At 39.5% G+C, this 15,619-nt stretch overlaps 1 protein-coding gene across 1 annotated transcript in view; it reads left to right on the top strand.

Annotated features, from left to right (window-relative positions):
* The window catches only part of FMNL2 (formin like 2), a 199,285-nt gene that overhangs the window by 148,385 nt on the left and 35,281 nt on the right, over window positions 1-15,619 (top strand). Inside the window, exons 9-13 of the mRNA XM_018553601.1 lie at window positions 3-96; window positions 6,011-6,085; window positions 10,861-10,971; window positions 12,415-12,564; window positions 13,937-14,038. Of these exons, the coding sequence (XP_018409103.1) occupies window positions 3-96; window positions 6,011-6,085; window positions 10,861-10,971; window positions 12,415-12,564; window positions 13,937-14,038 (532 nt within the window). The remainder of the gene's footprint in view (window positions 1-2; window positions 97-6,010; window positions 6,086-10,860; window positions 10,972-12,414; window positions 12,565-13,936; window positions 14,039-15,619) is intronic.

The following is a 15,619-nucleotide window of genomic DNA, read 5'->3' as shown; positions in this document are numbered from 1 at the left end:
AGAACAAAAAAACTTGTATTAGAACTGCTAGCAGCTGTCTGCCTTGTCCGCGGAGGACACGAAATCATTTTATCAGCGTTCGATAACTTCAAGGAGGTAAAAAAAATAAAAGAAAAACCAAAACAAAACCATCTCTTGCCGTTGCTGTGGGGAGGAGGCCCTCTGTCCGTGTTTGTTTTCTTTCTTCCCTGGTTGAGCTGGTTTTGATTTAGTCTCATCCCTCCCCATAAATAGACGCAGTGAAATTAAAGCTTTGTGATAGAAGTAATTGATAATTATTTATGGGTCTCAGATGCTGGTGCTCTGCGCTTTGAAGATTTCTTTGTTCTAAATATCATTCAGATGTTTGGAAGGGGGAGCTGGTTGCCGTTCAGTTCATGCAACATTTATCAGTTTTTAGGGAGAGAACAAGCCGAGTAAATGAGGCATAGCCAAGCGCTGGGATTCAAGACTTAAAGTGCACCTGTCTGCTGCATAATGTGAAGCCATTTTGGATTCAAGATTGGAATGTTATATGTCATATAGCGGTATATGATCTGTTTAGATTATTTATCAAACTGAGCCAAGCTAAAGTGCATAGAGCAGTAACAATGGCAGCCAATCATATTTTAGCTGTAGTCTGATCCATGAAAGATGAATTCTGATGCATTGAGTTTCTGCATTTTGCCTTGGTTAATGGAATAAGTCTCAAAGTGTAAATGAGGACTGGTCTAGGACAGAATAGGGTCAAGACTTAGGGAGGTGGATAAGTAGACAAAAGTCAAAATCCACAGGTAGGTGGTGAAAGGAGCAGTATCTCCATTTCTTACTTTGATACATATAATATAACCAACACATCATAGTGTCAAATACATTTTCCACGAATCAAGAAATCTTACGGTGTAAAATAATTAAAGCCTATCTCCCGGGGGGAGGGGGGGGGGGTCTTCTCCCCTTGCAGTGGGGCTGGCCCGGAACTGCAGGGGTTATATGCTCATTTAGGTCGAGGGTATTGGCTAAAGCAGTTTGACTTACCTGATCCCTGCACCCCTGGCAGTTGGCGTTCTCCTCATCTCCCCGAGACTCCGGCTTGTGGACTGTCCCTCAGCGCCCTCATATACAGTATAATGCAGCGCTATGGGCCCTGCATTGTACTTGATGACGTCAGCGAGCCTCTAACTGCCAGAATGTAGGGGGGAATAGGTGGCAAGTACCGGTTTTGTAGCCTGCAGAAGGGGGAATCAGGTAAGTAAAAATCCTTTCCCCAGGTACCCTAGACCTAAAAGAACATTTAAAAATTGCAGTGCAGTGCAATTCAGCTTTTAAACCCAACTTCACTCATAATGTTTTCTTTCTTTTGGATAGAGTGGGGCTAAAGGCTGGAGCCTATGTTCGGTTTTTATTGCCATGTGTGATCTTATTGGGGAGATTTTCCCCCACACCCAGGACAGGAAGTGATGGGAAACTCACTAATGGGGATGCAGACTGATGGGAAACTCACTAATGGGGATGCAGACATAAACACATATAGTGGAGTAAGGAAGGGTTAGAATGTCTGACAATGTTTTGATTGCTGTCCACGCCTTGATGTGTTGGTGACAACCACTCCTCATATTTCTTGCATGGGTCTTCTGAGGATAGAACGTGAAGGAAAATCTCCCCAATGGGGCGATGAACAGAAATAAAAAACCTGGAAGAAATGTCCTATTCTATCCAAACCTCCATCAATCACCTTTTGTCTTCCTATCATGTGCATCTCCTTATACATCTCTCAGGTTTTTAGTGGCAGAATGTCCCAGCTTGAGGTTGTGGCTTGTCATTTCTCTACCATAGTTATTACTCTTTTAGTATGATCACAGAGGATGGGGATTGGTGGGCCAAGATCACCACTGTGACTTATTGAAGACAAGTCAAGTCAAAGCCTCCCAAGAATTCTTTTAAGTGTTGCCATTGATATCAGCTTATGTAAAAACCGGTTGGGCTATAACACATAATGCAGGCAACACATGTAGAAAATATCACATTCAATATGAAGAAAAAGCACTTTCAGGATAAAACTCTATAAATACTTAGCAAGTATGATCCCCCAAAATAAGCCTTTATTTCTACCACATACTGCTGCATGACTTGACACAACTGTGTATTTTATTAATAAAAAATGGGATTTTCTTAAAATGCGTGATTTGCATTGTTCAGCAGCTAACAAGAGATAACAAGCTGAGATTTTTTTTTTTTTTTTTATCCTGAGGGAGCTTAGTTACAAAAATGTTGGCAACAAATGAAATAATCTTTACTGCTGAATGATGGAAACTAGTTAAAAGACTTTTTATACAGGTAACTCCTTTGAATGCATTCCAAGGGCCCAATATGAATCAAAACTATACAATTATACAAAGATTTATTACCCTAATGAAAATAAATTAAAAATGAAATTATATCAAATCAGAAAAACAGAAAAAAATTACACAAATAGCAAGTATCCAATATATAAAGATTAAATATAATTATAAAATTTTAAAAAATAAGCAGGGCCCTGTGATTGCTCAAAAGGTGTTATTTCTGTCCATTAATCTTCACATTCTGGGTGACTATTATATGCAAAAATCATGCTTTCAAAAGATAATGTATCCAAATGTTCCAGATATTATATATTCAAGGTTTCTAGAGATCCCATGAAACTGTCTGAAGGAAAACATTCCCCTTATATCTACCAAAGCAATTTTTGCAAAATGTCTGTTTAATATACTCTAGGTCCGTATGTATTATAAATTCCTGATTGCAACAAAAGGTACCGTATATTGCCTTCATGTATTACTTAAGCAACATGCACCAAATCCAGCAGGGAAATGTTTTATAGTAGTTGTGTTCCTCATAAGCTAAGTATCCAAAACAGCTACAGTATATATCGTAATTTCCAGCAAGAGATATGTTGCCTTTATATATTCAGTAAACAGCAGATGTTATAAATCAGCAAGAAGTATATCTCAGTGGCTGCTCTCCTCATAAACTATGGGGTTGAAATACGAAAAGCAAATAGATTGTTCACTTTGTTAGGAAAATTCACTTAGTGAATGAGGTTAAGCTCTTAAAGTATAATTAAACTTGTTTTTTTCATATATCTACTTCTTGTCCATGATATATTAAAATCTTGGCCATGATATGTCTTCAAATGAAGTTAAATGACATATATCACTAACAGTATCCTAATTTACATCAACGTCCCCAAGGGTAAATAGTTCACATGATGAGGTCCACAATATTTTTGCATGACCTTCTAAGCAAACCGGGTTTGAAACATGGTGAAACACATCAAGGCAAATTTGTTTTACTCACAGCCCTGCTCTGTCCAGGTGACCACAGGCTATATTCATGAGACCTCCATTATCTGAGGGTGGTAAAGCCACCAAAACACAAGGGAAGCTAATATTTGCTATTTCCAAGTATTAAATGTTAGACACATTTACAGTTGAGATGATTACATATATAAAGGTACCTTAATTTACATCAACCTTTCTAACGCTCAATATTTCACATAATAATGTACTGTTATGTGTCACTATTATGGTAGCCACACACAAATGTTCCTGTAATGTTACTCTCATTTCTTTGGGTGTACACTGTAGTTCTTGAAAACTTTGATTAGGTCCCTTTGCAAAAGTTATCGAAAGGATATTTGGTTTGTGCAAATATAGAAAACCAGGCTTTGTAGTCCACTGTCAAAACATAGAGGAGTATGATCTCCTTAAATATAAAGCAATTGGGCATTCATCAAAAGTATATATGCAGACAGTAGAGCTGTTGTTCATTCTTTAAAAGTGTATATGCAGACAATAGATAAGTAATCAACCGTGAATGTGTCCAACGTTGAATACTTGGAAACAGCAGATATTAGTTTTCTGGTGTTTAGGTGGTTTAGATAATGGGGTATTATGAATATATCCTGCGTGTCACTGCGACAGAGCAGGGCCCAGGCTGTGGATATGGTTTGTTCCTTTTGCTAGACAGCTTGGCCTGCAATGAAATGTTGCTAACATGTAAATAATGTCATCTGCATAAAAAAACAAAAAATATGTGATAGCCTAGTGATCACTATGGAAGTAAATGCATGTGATCAATGGATCACATCAGGAAATAGTGTTGGGCTATTTTTCATTTTAAGGCTCATGCAACTGAATATTTGCATCAGTCTCTTCGATGTTTTTAGTAAAATGTTTGTTTAGATTTTTGTTCTTTTTCGTTACTTATTTTAAATTATCTTACTAATAAAAACGTACCAAAATATATTTGCTTAATTTTATACCTGTTTTGAGAATTTCATATTTTTTAAACAGTACAAAAAAAAATACACAGAGAAATGCCACACAAGCGATTGTGTTTAGGTATTTCCTGTATTATGACATGAAAGTTCAAAAATGTAGATTTTTGATTTTGAATATCATCTCTTTTTGTGTGTTTTGCAATCTAATAAACCCAAATACTATCATAGATTTGTATAGACAATAAAAGGCTATTTTTTATTTAAATGCTGCAAAATAAATGTGTCACATAACTCAACTTCAGAAAAGAAAAACTATGTTTTTGTAACTGCTTTTCTTTTTTTAATGAAGAATACACAGATGACTTAAGACAAACAGGCAGAAAACAGACCTTCAACCGACTGTGTCATCTATATTTTAATTAGCATTATTTGCATGAAATAACTTGTATCTCCATGGCAACCACCCTAAAATACACAAGGGATTTATTGTTTTGCGGTTAGGAGTTGTCATAGTGTCATCCATGCTAAATATAGAGACTCTCCCTGGAAGGTGGCTTTGTGAGAATAAAGCATTCTTGCACTAGTGTCATTTTTTTTTCTTTTTGTTGCGTTTTTATGAATAGTGCAGATTGCTGTTGCTGGAGACAAGCTAATGGCTTTATTTTGTTATCAGTTACAATTCTATACTCCTATATTAGTTAATGAAGGCACTGATTTGTTTTATAATATGGTCAACTCCATCGTAAATCAAAATTGGCCCACTGTAACCACAAGGCAGAGACAGGCACATGATCCTTGCCAGATTATGCTCAATTTGGTCTGTTATCTCTTTTCTATGGGGACCTTTTGATTGTATTACTTTATACAATTTAAGAAACATAAGGGCAGCTCTTTCATTATCCAGTAGCTATACAGAGTACAGAATATAAAAAAACAAAAAGATAAATCAGTTTTAAAATGTATCGGAACTCACAAAATGAACATTTGATATGCTATAAAGCCGTGGTTCTGAAATGGTGGGTCACAACTCTATGTGCAGTGGGTCTCTGCGTGCCTTCCACTGCGCTACGTGAGAGGTTCCTCAGCCTCCTTGTAACGCAGCACTGTCGGTTCTCGCACAGAGCTTCCATTCAAATATGCTGCCCGGCATCCAGTGTCAGCTTGTAGTGGGCTGGGGGTATGGCCGTGAGGTAGCTCCACGCCTGGACCCGAAGTGACATCACTTTCTGGCTCCCGGCACCTCTATAGGGTGTGCAATTCATTTGAATTACACCATAAATGCACCTCCCGCCCACTGTAGCGCAATGCTGTGCGTTCCAGTGCGGTGCAGCTTGGGTTGTGACCTAATGACCAAGGACAATTGTGCGTCCTGAGGTTACACAGGTTGAGAGCCACTGCTATAGAGAATATCTGGAAATTAAAATTGTGCCCTGAAAATTCTGTCTGGAATTCCTCATAGCAGTGCATTTCCTGGTATGTTAATGTGCCTGGGCACTTCTGTACCTACAACCTCATAGCTGTGTATTTGCAGTGTGAGATCTAAGGCACTGCTGCCTCTGACTGCTAGTCTCAGGAGATTTGAAGTGAAATTTGGTAATGTCACTAATGTGCTGCTCACTGTTCTCCTTGCTGGAGGCTCTGACATGGGTCTGACTTGGGTCTAACCTTTTTCTTCAGACAATACACTTTAATTAAAAAAAAGCTAATTACACTTAATGTGAGACGTCTGTGTATTTTATTTGTGTCTTACTGGTCCCCCTGCTTCATTCCTAGGTGTGCGGCGAGAAGCAGAGATTTGAGAAGCTCATGGAACATTTCAGGAATGAAGACAACAATATTGATTTTATGGTAAGATTGTATTGGTCATTATCTTACTGTTACTAACTTTAAACTGAACTCCAGCAAATCAGCTAGATTTACAGTCAATCTACACTTATAGAAACTGTTTTGCCTGCCAATGAATTGGTAAGTTTGTGTGACCATTTTTTGTCAGATTTATACACCCTTGCCAGACAGCGTAGCCAGATCTGTGACCTTTACTGCAGCAGCGGCACAGCTTGGTCACAAGCACGACCCCAGCCTTTTGATTGGACAATCAAAAAGCATCAGCACACTTACAAATTATCAGTTCTGCTCAGTCTGTTCTATCTCCCATGTAAATATATGTTCACTGTCAGCACATGTGCAAAAGAGCCTCATTGGCTCCTAGTGCTGGGCTTTCTACTTCCAGTCTGACCAAGTAGCTTATATCAAAACTAGTTATGGTACCTTTAAAAATTCTAATAAATACATATAACTGCATTATTTATTTTTAATCTTTGGAGATCATCTCCCACCTCCAGCCATTCAGTAACCAATGCTAAAGCATGTGGTGCCCACTGAGCCTCTGGGATTTGACAGGTGAATGACGGGAGGCAAAGTTTGGCATCCTGAGGGAGCAGGGTTCAATTTCCATTTCTAGAGAAACAAGGGCCGTGTTTGGTCTACACTTAGGATCCAATAGGATCCACAAGGATATAGGCACAGGAACTAATTTGGACAGTAGCAGTAGGAATTTGGAGGCAACACATGTTGTCTGCACTTCAGCAGGCACCACAGACTGTCTGCACTTCAGCAGGCACCAAAAGTTGTCTGCACTTCAGCAGGCACCACAGGTTGTCTGCACTTCAGCAGGCACCACAGTTAGTCTGCACTACAGTAGGTACAAAAGGTGGTCTGTAATTCAGCAGGAACCAGAGGTCATCTGCACTTCAGCAGGTACCACAGTTTGATTGCACTTCAGCGGGTACCACAGGTTGTCTGCACTTCAGCAGGCACCAAAGGTTGTCTGCACTTCAGCAGGCACAACTGGTTGTCTGCACTTCAGCAGGCACCACAGGCTGTCTGCACTTCAGCAGGCACCACAGGTTGTCTGCACTTCAGCAGGCACCACAGGTTGTCTGCACTTCAGCAGGCACCATAGGTTGGCTGCACTTCAGCAGGCACCACAGGTTGTCTGCACTTCAGCAGGCACCACAGGTTGGCTGCACTTCAGCAGGCACCACAGGTTGCCTGCACTTCAACAGGCAACACATTTTGTCTGCATTTCAGCAGGCACCACAGGTAGTCTGCACTTCAGCAGGCACCACAGGTTGTCTACAATTCAGCACTTTGTAGGTCAGGTCAGGCTCCCTTTAATACAGCTGTCACAGGTTGTAAGCCAACAAATACAGTAAATAACTGAACTAAATACTGAAAAATAATAATTTCAATCTTCTAAAACTAGTGTATAATCTAGTGTATAATTTATTAGGCTTGTGGCGCCAACTTATGCGTCATGGCATACTATACATTCATATGTGGTAATGCAGCTGATAGAATGAATTATGCATTGATATTAATAGCAATTAATAATTCAAATGTACGCAATAGAGTTTCGCCATGAGCAAAAAGCTTTCCACTTACTTTTAAGTTATTAAGTATAGGCATTTAAAAAGTTTTCAGACAACTCTAAAGATTTTATTCTGATATAGGAAATAATGATGTCATATGAAAGGGTCAGCCCACCTACTGATCTGAATCACGTGCTGCCTTTCTATGTCCTTTAGGCACTTGCAACATGATCGCTGAGTTCCCAGCTCCACCCACCTAGCTCACTACAAGGGAATCTCTCTTTTCCTGTTGGATTTTTCATTTATTTTCCATTGTATAGAATTCTTTAGAAAGGATTGCTCCTTTTGCTGTAGTAGGAATGACACTCAGGGAGGCAGACCTGGAAAAAAGCACCCACAGGGATATGACAGCACTAGATTGCCTAAAAAGATATAAGAAGTTGGTGATGTTTGAACTCACCAGCTTCTACCTATTACTGTTTCATGTCGACTGACCTTTAAAGGACTATAAAACATAAGCTGTGCGTTGTCTTATGTTACTAATAATATATAACAAATTTCTGTCCTGGGGCATTGTAAAATGTCTATTGTTCCCAGTTAACAAATGTATAGATTGAAAGTCCTCAGGGGCAGGGCCCTCCTTACCATTTTGTCTTGAATTGTATTGTGACTGTAATGTCTTCCTTATATTGTAAAGCGCTGTGCAAACTATTGGCGCTATATAAATCCTGTATAATAATATAGAACCGGATGAAGTAACAGCAGAGGGTTATTTGAAATGCGGCAATACCCTTAGACTAAAGCAGGCCATGCACTATTAGATATTTTACATTCAGCCTGGGGTTGAAAGAAAATACACTTAATAGATTTCTCCACCCATGCTAAAAAGCCTACGTAGACAAACCTCCCACTGCGGCTATTGTATTCTGACTTGCTGTCAGAATACCCAAATGGGGACTGCAGCTGATTGGAGCAGTCTGTTCGGCCGAGGATTTTACAGTACACCTGGCTCCTTTCTGAGCTTGGTTGGGGGGCTATCGACAGGGCCACCCACAAGCGAATTTTGGCTGGTTCATCAAGAACCAACTGGAATTCGTTTAATTTATGGAGAGCTTAAGTAAGGAAGGTTGACCGTGTATGGCCCTTTTTTGTTGGGCTTTTGTTTGCATTAGGCAAGTTTTGCATTCCCATAAAAGTCTATTAAAATGGAAAATCTGTTTGAAGCAGCTCAAATGCAGATCAAAAGGAGGCCAACTGCAGGTCAAGTGAATTTGTCAATGCATTCTAAATGATCTTGGAAGCATTTTACACAGATTTGAAACTGATTCCATCAACCCAATCCCAACACTTGTCACTTGTTCATGCTTGTTGAGTTATACTATATGAACATAAGGCTTAAAGAGTTCCAGCCCAGCATAGGAAATTGGAGAAGAAGTGTCAATCAGTGATGTATGCAGGGGTGCTTACAGATACAAGATCATCTCCTTCAGGGTGGGACTAGGGGAGGGGGCCTCGAAACATGTTTATACATGCTCCAGAGACATTTCTATCCTGGGCCTGTATAAATAATATATGTTTAGATGGTAACCCTAAGTAGAGATACTCCCCAATCAGATCTGGATAACAGCAGGACCCACAGTCAGTGACAGCTGCTGGCCATTATAAAACCTTTATTCATTATTCCCATTCAGACCTGCTACCACAGCACCTAGTAGATGCAAGTCTTCCAGCAGCAACTTCCTTTGTGGCTTTGCGATGTCATGTAATCAAATGCCAAGAGTGACACAGGAATGTGAAGAGATGTGTAACAATAAACCGTGTCCTTTAGGAACAACCACCTTGCCGCCACAGCCCACCTTGCACACCACACGTTTGTGGCAGCTTGTGCTTGGTAAAAAACATCCAGCTTGTGGGAGCAAGGGCATAATAATAACCAGAATATAGCAGACCATGCAACTGCTATATGCACTGGAAGCACAAGGGTCCAAATTTATGTAGGTGGCAGTAGGATAGACAATAATCATCTATATAATGGTTACAGTTATGCAATACTTTATTACGATTACTCAAACTATGCAAACAATTAGCATTCTATTTGAGGAATTGCCTTTGAAATGAAAATTAGAGAGGAGGGTGGGTGCCTCAGTTGTTTTACTATTGGGTAATGTCACACATAGGGACAACCCTGGCTAAGAACTGTCTGGCTGCTCCTCCTTATTCTTCTCTCTACCTCTCTTTATTAAAAAAATGTGTAGTTCTTTTGTGTAAAAGTAACATTTTTTTGTTTACATTGATCCTTGTCAAAGTGATGAACCTGTAGTGGGTCTAAAATGTAAAAAGTGGCCTAATGACTTAGTCACACTGTCACTTCCTTGGAATTTAATTTTGCTCTCTTGAAGAGCTGGGCCTTCTGAAGAATCTTCTACATCTGACACACTTCCAGGTGTGTTTAACGCCTAGTCCCCCCTGAGTCTTGTGGTCTCATCTGCATGCTCCTCTGTCACAGTAGAGGACACAGTAGTGACATAGGGGACAGTGGCTGGAACCACTTTCAAGGGGCCAGAGGCAGAAGACTATCCTGATGTTCTTTGGACTTAAAACACCCCTGGCTGTTATATAGTTTATCCCAACCCCTGTCTCTGTCACTTTTGGGACAGCTTGGTCTGCATTTAAATGTGACAAAAATAGAAATAAATCAATTAAAATCAAAAACAGAAAAAATATACTGAATAATATAATTATGTGTATTACCACATACAATTATCATGATACAACACTTGTTTGTGATAGTGGCCCATTAATTGAGAAATAACTCCTTATTTTTTGGATTTCTTTTTTTTTTTAGGAATGCAATAGCATTACTTCAGTGAAGTGCATCACTGTCATACGATCAAGCACTCAATATATCCCAAACAGTTCAAATCCCAATTTTTTACGCCACTTAGCTCCCAGGCAATTTGTAATGAATTCACATTCATTAATCTCTTCGTTATAATTACTTAGAAACATGTCTACAATTCGCCCATTGCTTTAAAAATAACTCCTATGTGGCACAGAGTTTTTATAATAGTGGGCTCATTTGCTATTGAGGAATGTTAAAAATAGTAATGAGGATGAGAGCCGGTAATCGGGAACCGTGATGACAGGAGTTGGGGGAGGAAGGGCTATCAGGGGAGTGCTGTATACTTCACCAAACTTTCCTGCACATTCTGCAGAATCTCTAATTAGTTAACTCTTGCTTTGCTGTTGCAGGTGGCCTGTATGCAGTTCATTAATATCGTAGTCCATTCTGTAGAAGACATGAATTTCAGAGTCCATCTTCAGTATGAATTCACCAAATTAGCCTTGGATGAATATCTGGATGTAAGTATGTGCATTATGCTGTATGAAATTAATATTTATGTTATCTTAAATATTTATGTTTGATAGATAGATAGATAGATAGATAGATAGATAGATAGATAGATAGATAGATAGATAGAATTTCTACATATCCGATGCCAAAATGTAGTATATGCAGAAAAGTTAATGTCATGAACAGAATTTTCCTTACATACTGTGTCATTTGATTGTGACAGTGCCTGCCTTTTACCTTCTAATCTGGCTATGACTAATTGTCTTAGGGTATACTGTCTGGGTGATGAGAGGAAACAGTGATTATATTTAATTGTAACTGTAACTAAATATACTATTACAAAGTGTACTTCTCCTTTTTTAGAAATTATTTATTACTCTTTGAGGAGTCTTCCACCTATGGATAATTTGAAAGTAATTGTATGTGTAACCCCTCTCTGACTTTGTGGCCATGTAATTATCAGAGCTGCCTAAAACAAGGAGGGTCTAAGTTGAATACAAACAGAGGGCTATAATTGCAGTGTTTAGTGTGGGGTAGTGTAATCCTCTAGTGCCAGTTCAAGTGGCAGCCTTTGGGTGTCAGGAAACTGGTAATACCAACCTTTAGAATTATCATGCTATAAAAATACATATCTCTTTTGGAGAGCATCAGACTCTGGTCTGAATGAAATTGTATAATGCCTAGGGGTGCATATACTATGATGGCCATGGGTACCTTGTCGTTAATTAGTAAGCGAAAAAAAACTCTTGTTCGCTCGGGCCTAGTTGGCAATTAAAAAAATAGTTTTACATGAGCAGCTTAAAACACTAAAGGACCTCCATTAATATGTATTCATCAATGTGTGTAGTAAAGATTGTTCTGCACTGTGTCTGTGTGGAGGCGGCCATCTTGGTAGAGGCCTTGCTTGCTCTTCAGAGCCTCCAGCAAGGGGGAGTGAGCAGTATAGATTTGACATCACCAGTCTAACACCAAATTTCCTTAGACTAGCTAACAAAGGCAGCAGTACCTTAGATCTCGCCCTGTAGATATACAGCTATAAGGCACACTGCTATTTTTCAGGAGTAATTTCAGATAAAAGGTTTATTTTCTTGGGTACAGCTTAGGCACAACTCACATAGGAAATCCTTATTTTCTAAATTCAGGTTCACTTTAAAGTATGCCCCTTGCATTAATTCCCCTTTAGTTATATCTAATGTTATTATCCACTGAGGCCCTCTTGGCTTAAAGTGACCCTGCTCTTGAATAGGGCCCTCAAGACAGGGGAGCATGAGCTTGAACAAAACAATAATCTGAAGAGCTGACATAATCAGGATAGGGCATTGTCAGGTATAACACTGTAGCCCATATTATCTTTCTTTTTTGTCAGATTATCATTCTATGTACTTCATCGGCCTTTGTGAAATATATGTACTGATTATTCTACTCAGTCTTTTGCATCCTTTGACTTTCAGAAACTGAAGCATACGGAGAGTGACAAGCTTCAGGTCCAGATTCAGGCCTATCTAGATAATGTGTTTGATGTTGGTGCTCTACTGGAGGATGCGGAGACCAAGAACGCAGCACTGGAGAGAGTGGAAGAACTGGAAGAAAACATTTCTCATGTAAGAGAAGGACCAGAGCATTTTAGAAGGAAATATTGCTTGGACGGGAATTGGTGGTGGTGGTGGTGGTTGACAATGTTAATTAACCTTCCTGGCGGTAATCCCGAGTGTGGCTCCGGGTTAATTTTCAGTACCAAAAGCCGTAACACCGAGCCACACTCGGGATTACACTGTAGCGTCACTTACCTTGTCCCTACGACCCCCTCTGTGTCTTCCGGCCGATGTCGGCATCCGTCTTCCGGGTTCCTTCCCTGCGAGCGCTGGCATCGCAGGGGGGCAGAACCGGTGGGAAATTCAAAAGTGAGAAATAGATAAGAAAAAGAAAAAATACTGACCGCCTGGGAGGTTAAAAAAATAGTTTTATATCATATGCAGGTTATACAAATGTCCTTGTTGTTTTATTTGCACTAACACCACTTGCCCCAAATGAAGAGAATGTCATGCCTGTAAGACACTCCAAAGAGCACTCATACATACTTCAATACCAGTTTGGGCAGATCAGAGTGAATCTGACAGTATATTCTTGGAATGTGTGATAAAATTAGGACATATTAAAAATTTCCTTGCAGGGTCAGGGAGAAAAACCAATCTCATGCCAATAGCATTCAGCTCAGCTCAGGACCTCATTGATCTAAGTTAACCATTTAGATATTTGCTCCATTATAATGTGGAACCAAAGCATGGCTCGTTATGGTCTGATCCAACTATGGCCGTATCAGTAAAGATAAAGTTGATTGTACTAGCTGGAAATTTCTATATGAACGTTATCAAATTAGATTCATATACAGAGAATCCTGCTAGAAAACTTATGACTTTATTAAACAGAGCATAGAGACTGAAAGATAAAAATGTTTGAAAGTGATTATTTCTTTATATCTTTCTGTTTGTATTTTTTATGAATACCCTGAACTGCACTAGAAACATTGCAACTGGGACCTGTTTGTTGCATAATGGCTTAGTAGTTACATCACTGGTGTTTTGGGTTTATTTCCCACCATATACACTACCTGCCTAGGTTCTTTGTTTCAGTAACGTTCAGTATATAGGTGAACAGCGGGGTTCTTCTGTTGCAATGAGCAAGTTTTGGAATAAAAGTCATAAAAACACTACTAATGACCTCTAAAGCGGTCAGTTCTTGAACATACTTCCTCACAGAAGCCGTACTTGTTAAGACACTTTGGGATTCACTCATAAACACCCATTACTGGATCTTAGAAGTCTTACATGAGTTTTTATTGAATCCAAGAAACTCCACTGTTGCCTGGAGTGATGTGAATGGTTTATTGTGAAATTTGAAATGTGGAGACCATGTGAAATGTGGGACCATGTAAATGAATACAAATAAACCATGTTTCTTTATCTTTATTTCCAGCTTTCTGAAAAGCTCCTAGACACAGAAAATGAAGCGATGTCAAAAATTGTAGAACTGGAAAAACAGCTCATGCAAAGACATAAAGAACTGGAAATTGCTCTGGTACATTTCTCATTGTCTTGATATTACATGTTGAGAATGAGCTCACCTACCTGTACAAGGAACCTTGACTATGCAGTAGAGACTTTCACAATGAGCTGAAACCTAACCCGTTACTACTTTGTTAAATCCCCCATCTTCCCTGACCTGCTATTTGTTGTACAGTGGTGTGAGTGACTGGCACAATACAATGCCTCGCTATGTATCTGAGATACAATACATGAAGCCACTTTGCTGAAAGGAATATAGCAGACACAAAACCTGCTGACATTCCTGTTCTCTGTCTACTGTGTTATTTATTTCCTTTTTGTCACCGGGGTATCAGCTACACGATTATTCTGTTCTGTGTCCTGAATAACGTAATGTCTTGCTATGAAGTGTCATGTACTGCGTTGGCGCTCCCATCAATATTTATAGATAAGAACAATTAAGATTATGCTGGGGTGTGCTACAAGAAGCCAGGAAACTTGGTATTGTATAGTATTTTTGTTATTTTTTGGCAATTGTATAGATGGTGGCTGCTCTTTGGGGAGAAAGGCACCATTGCTGATACAAGTATGCACCAGTTGTACATTTGTTAGAAATGACAGCTCATAAAAATAGAGATCTATTGGGTTGGGGCCTCTCTTCTGGGTAGTAACTGTAAGAGTCCATGCCTTCCACAACCATATTTTAATGATTAGTGGAATGCCAAACTGATGTTGCTTACTTGGAGTCCAACCAATGGAATATTGTGAGGCGATGCTACAATACCAGATGCAGCCACTGCCATTTGTAACTTTAATTGCATCTCTTGGTTCCAGCACTCCAGAGGGCTCTGACACTTGAGCAAATGGTTTTACAGAATATTCTCTTTAGCAAAAGCCTGTAGGAAAATCTAAATGAGTAAACTTGTTAGGTAGACAACTGATTTCATAATATGCCAAGATCTACCCTTAAGTATCAGCCATCACACTGCAGCTCTTGTGAAGTGACTCTAATTCTGTGTAGTGAAAGAAAGGCATGCTTATCTCTTCACACCATGGTGCTTGGTGCCCAATCAACAGGCAACTCATTTGCATTCTGGGGAAGTGCTCATATTCATGCAAGTAGTGACTCGCAATTTGCTTTGAAAAGGATTGCCGGCAGATTGCAAAAGCAACTAGGGCGTAGTCTACCATGGCTTCAAATGACCAAATCTGTACAATTTATCATGTGCCAAACTTCTAGATTGTTTAGGAATAGAATTGTGATCAGTGTGTACATTAACCACCGTGGCTACTGTGTTGTGGAATTTTCTTCCAGCCTAAGTAATACTGAATGTCACTAAAGTCCATATGGTGGATTTTACCACTCAGAACCTGAGGCCAAGTAGTCAGCTGGGGGATTTTGAAGCCATGAACAAGTTTAAAAAAGACCACTAACCTCAATCCTAAACCCATGAAGCCCATTGCCAACCAAAACTTATTTTTGTTATCTTTGTTCCAACTGAGGAGATTTTATTTCCTGTTCCTGGGACACACCAGGAAGTGAGATGGGAAATGCCACATTTGGCACTTTTCACTGGAACAGGTATCCCCATTGGAAGATATGCCATCTATTCTG

Source organism: Nanorana parkeri, unplaced genomic scaffold (assembly GCF_000935625.1).
Source record: "Nanorana parkeri isolate BGI_ZX_2015 unplaced genomic scaffold, ASM93562v1 scaffold125, whole genome shotgun sequence".
Lineage (NCBI taxonomy): Eukaryota > Metazoa > Chordata > Amphibia > Anura > Dicroglossidae > Nanorana > Nanorana parkeri.
Note: the sequence above shows the minus strand (reverse complement) of the source record. Positions and strands in the feature narration are given on the sequence as shown.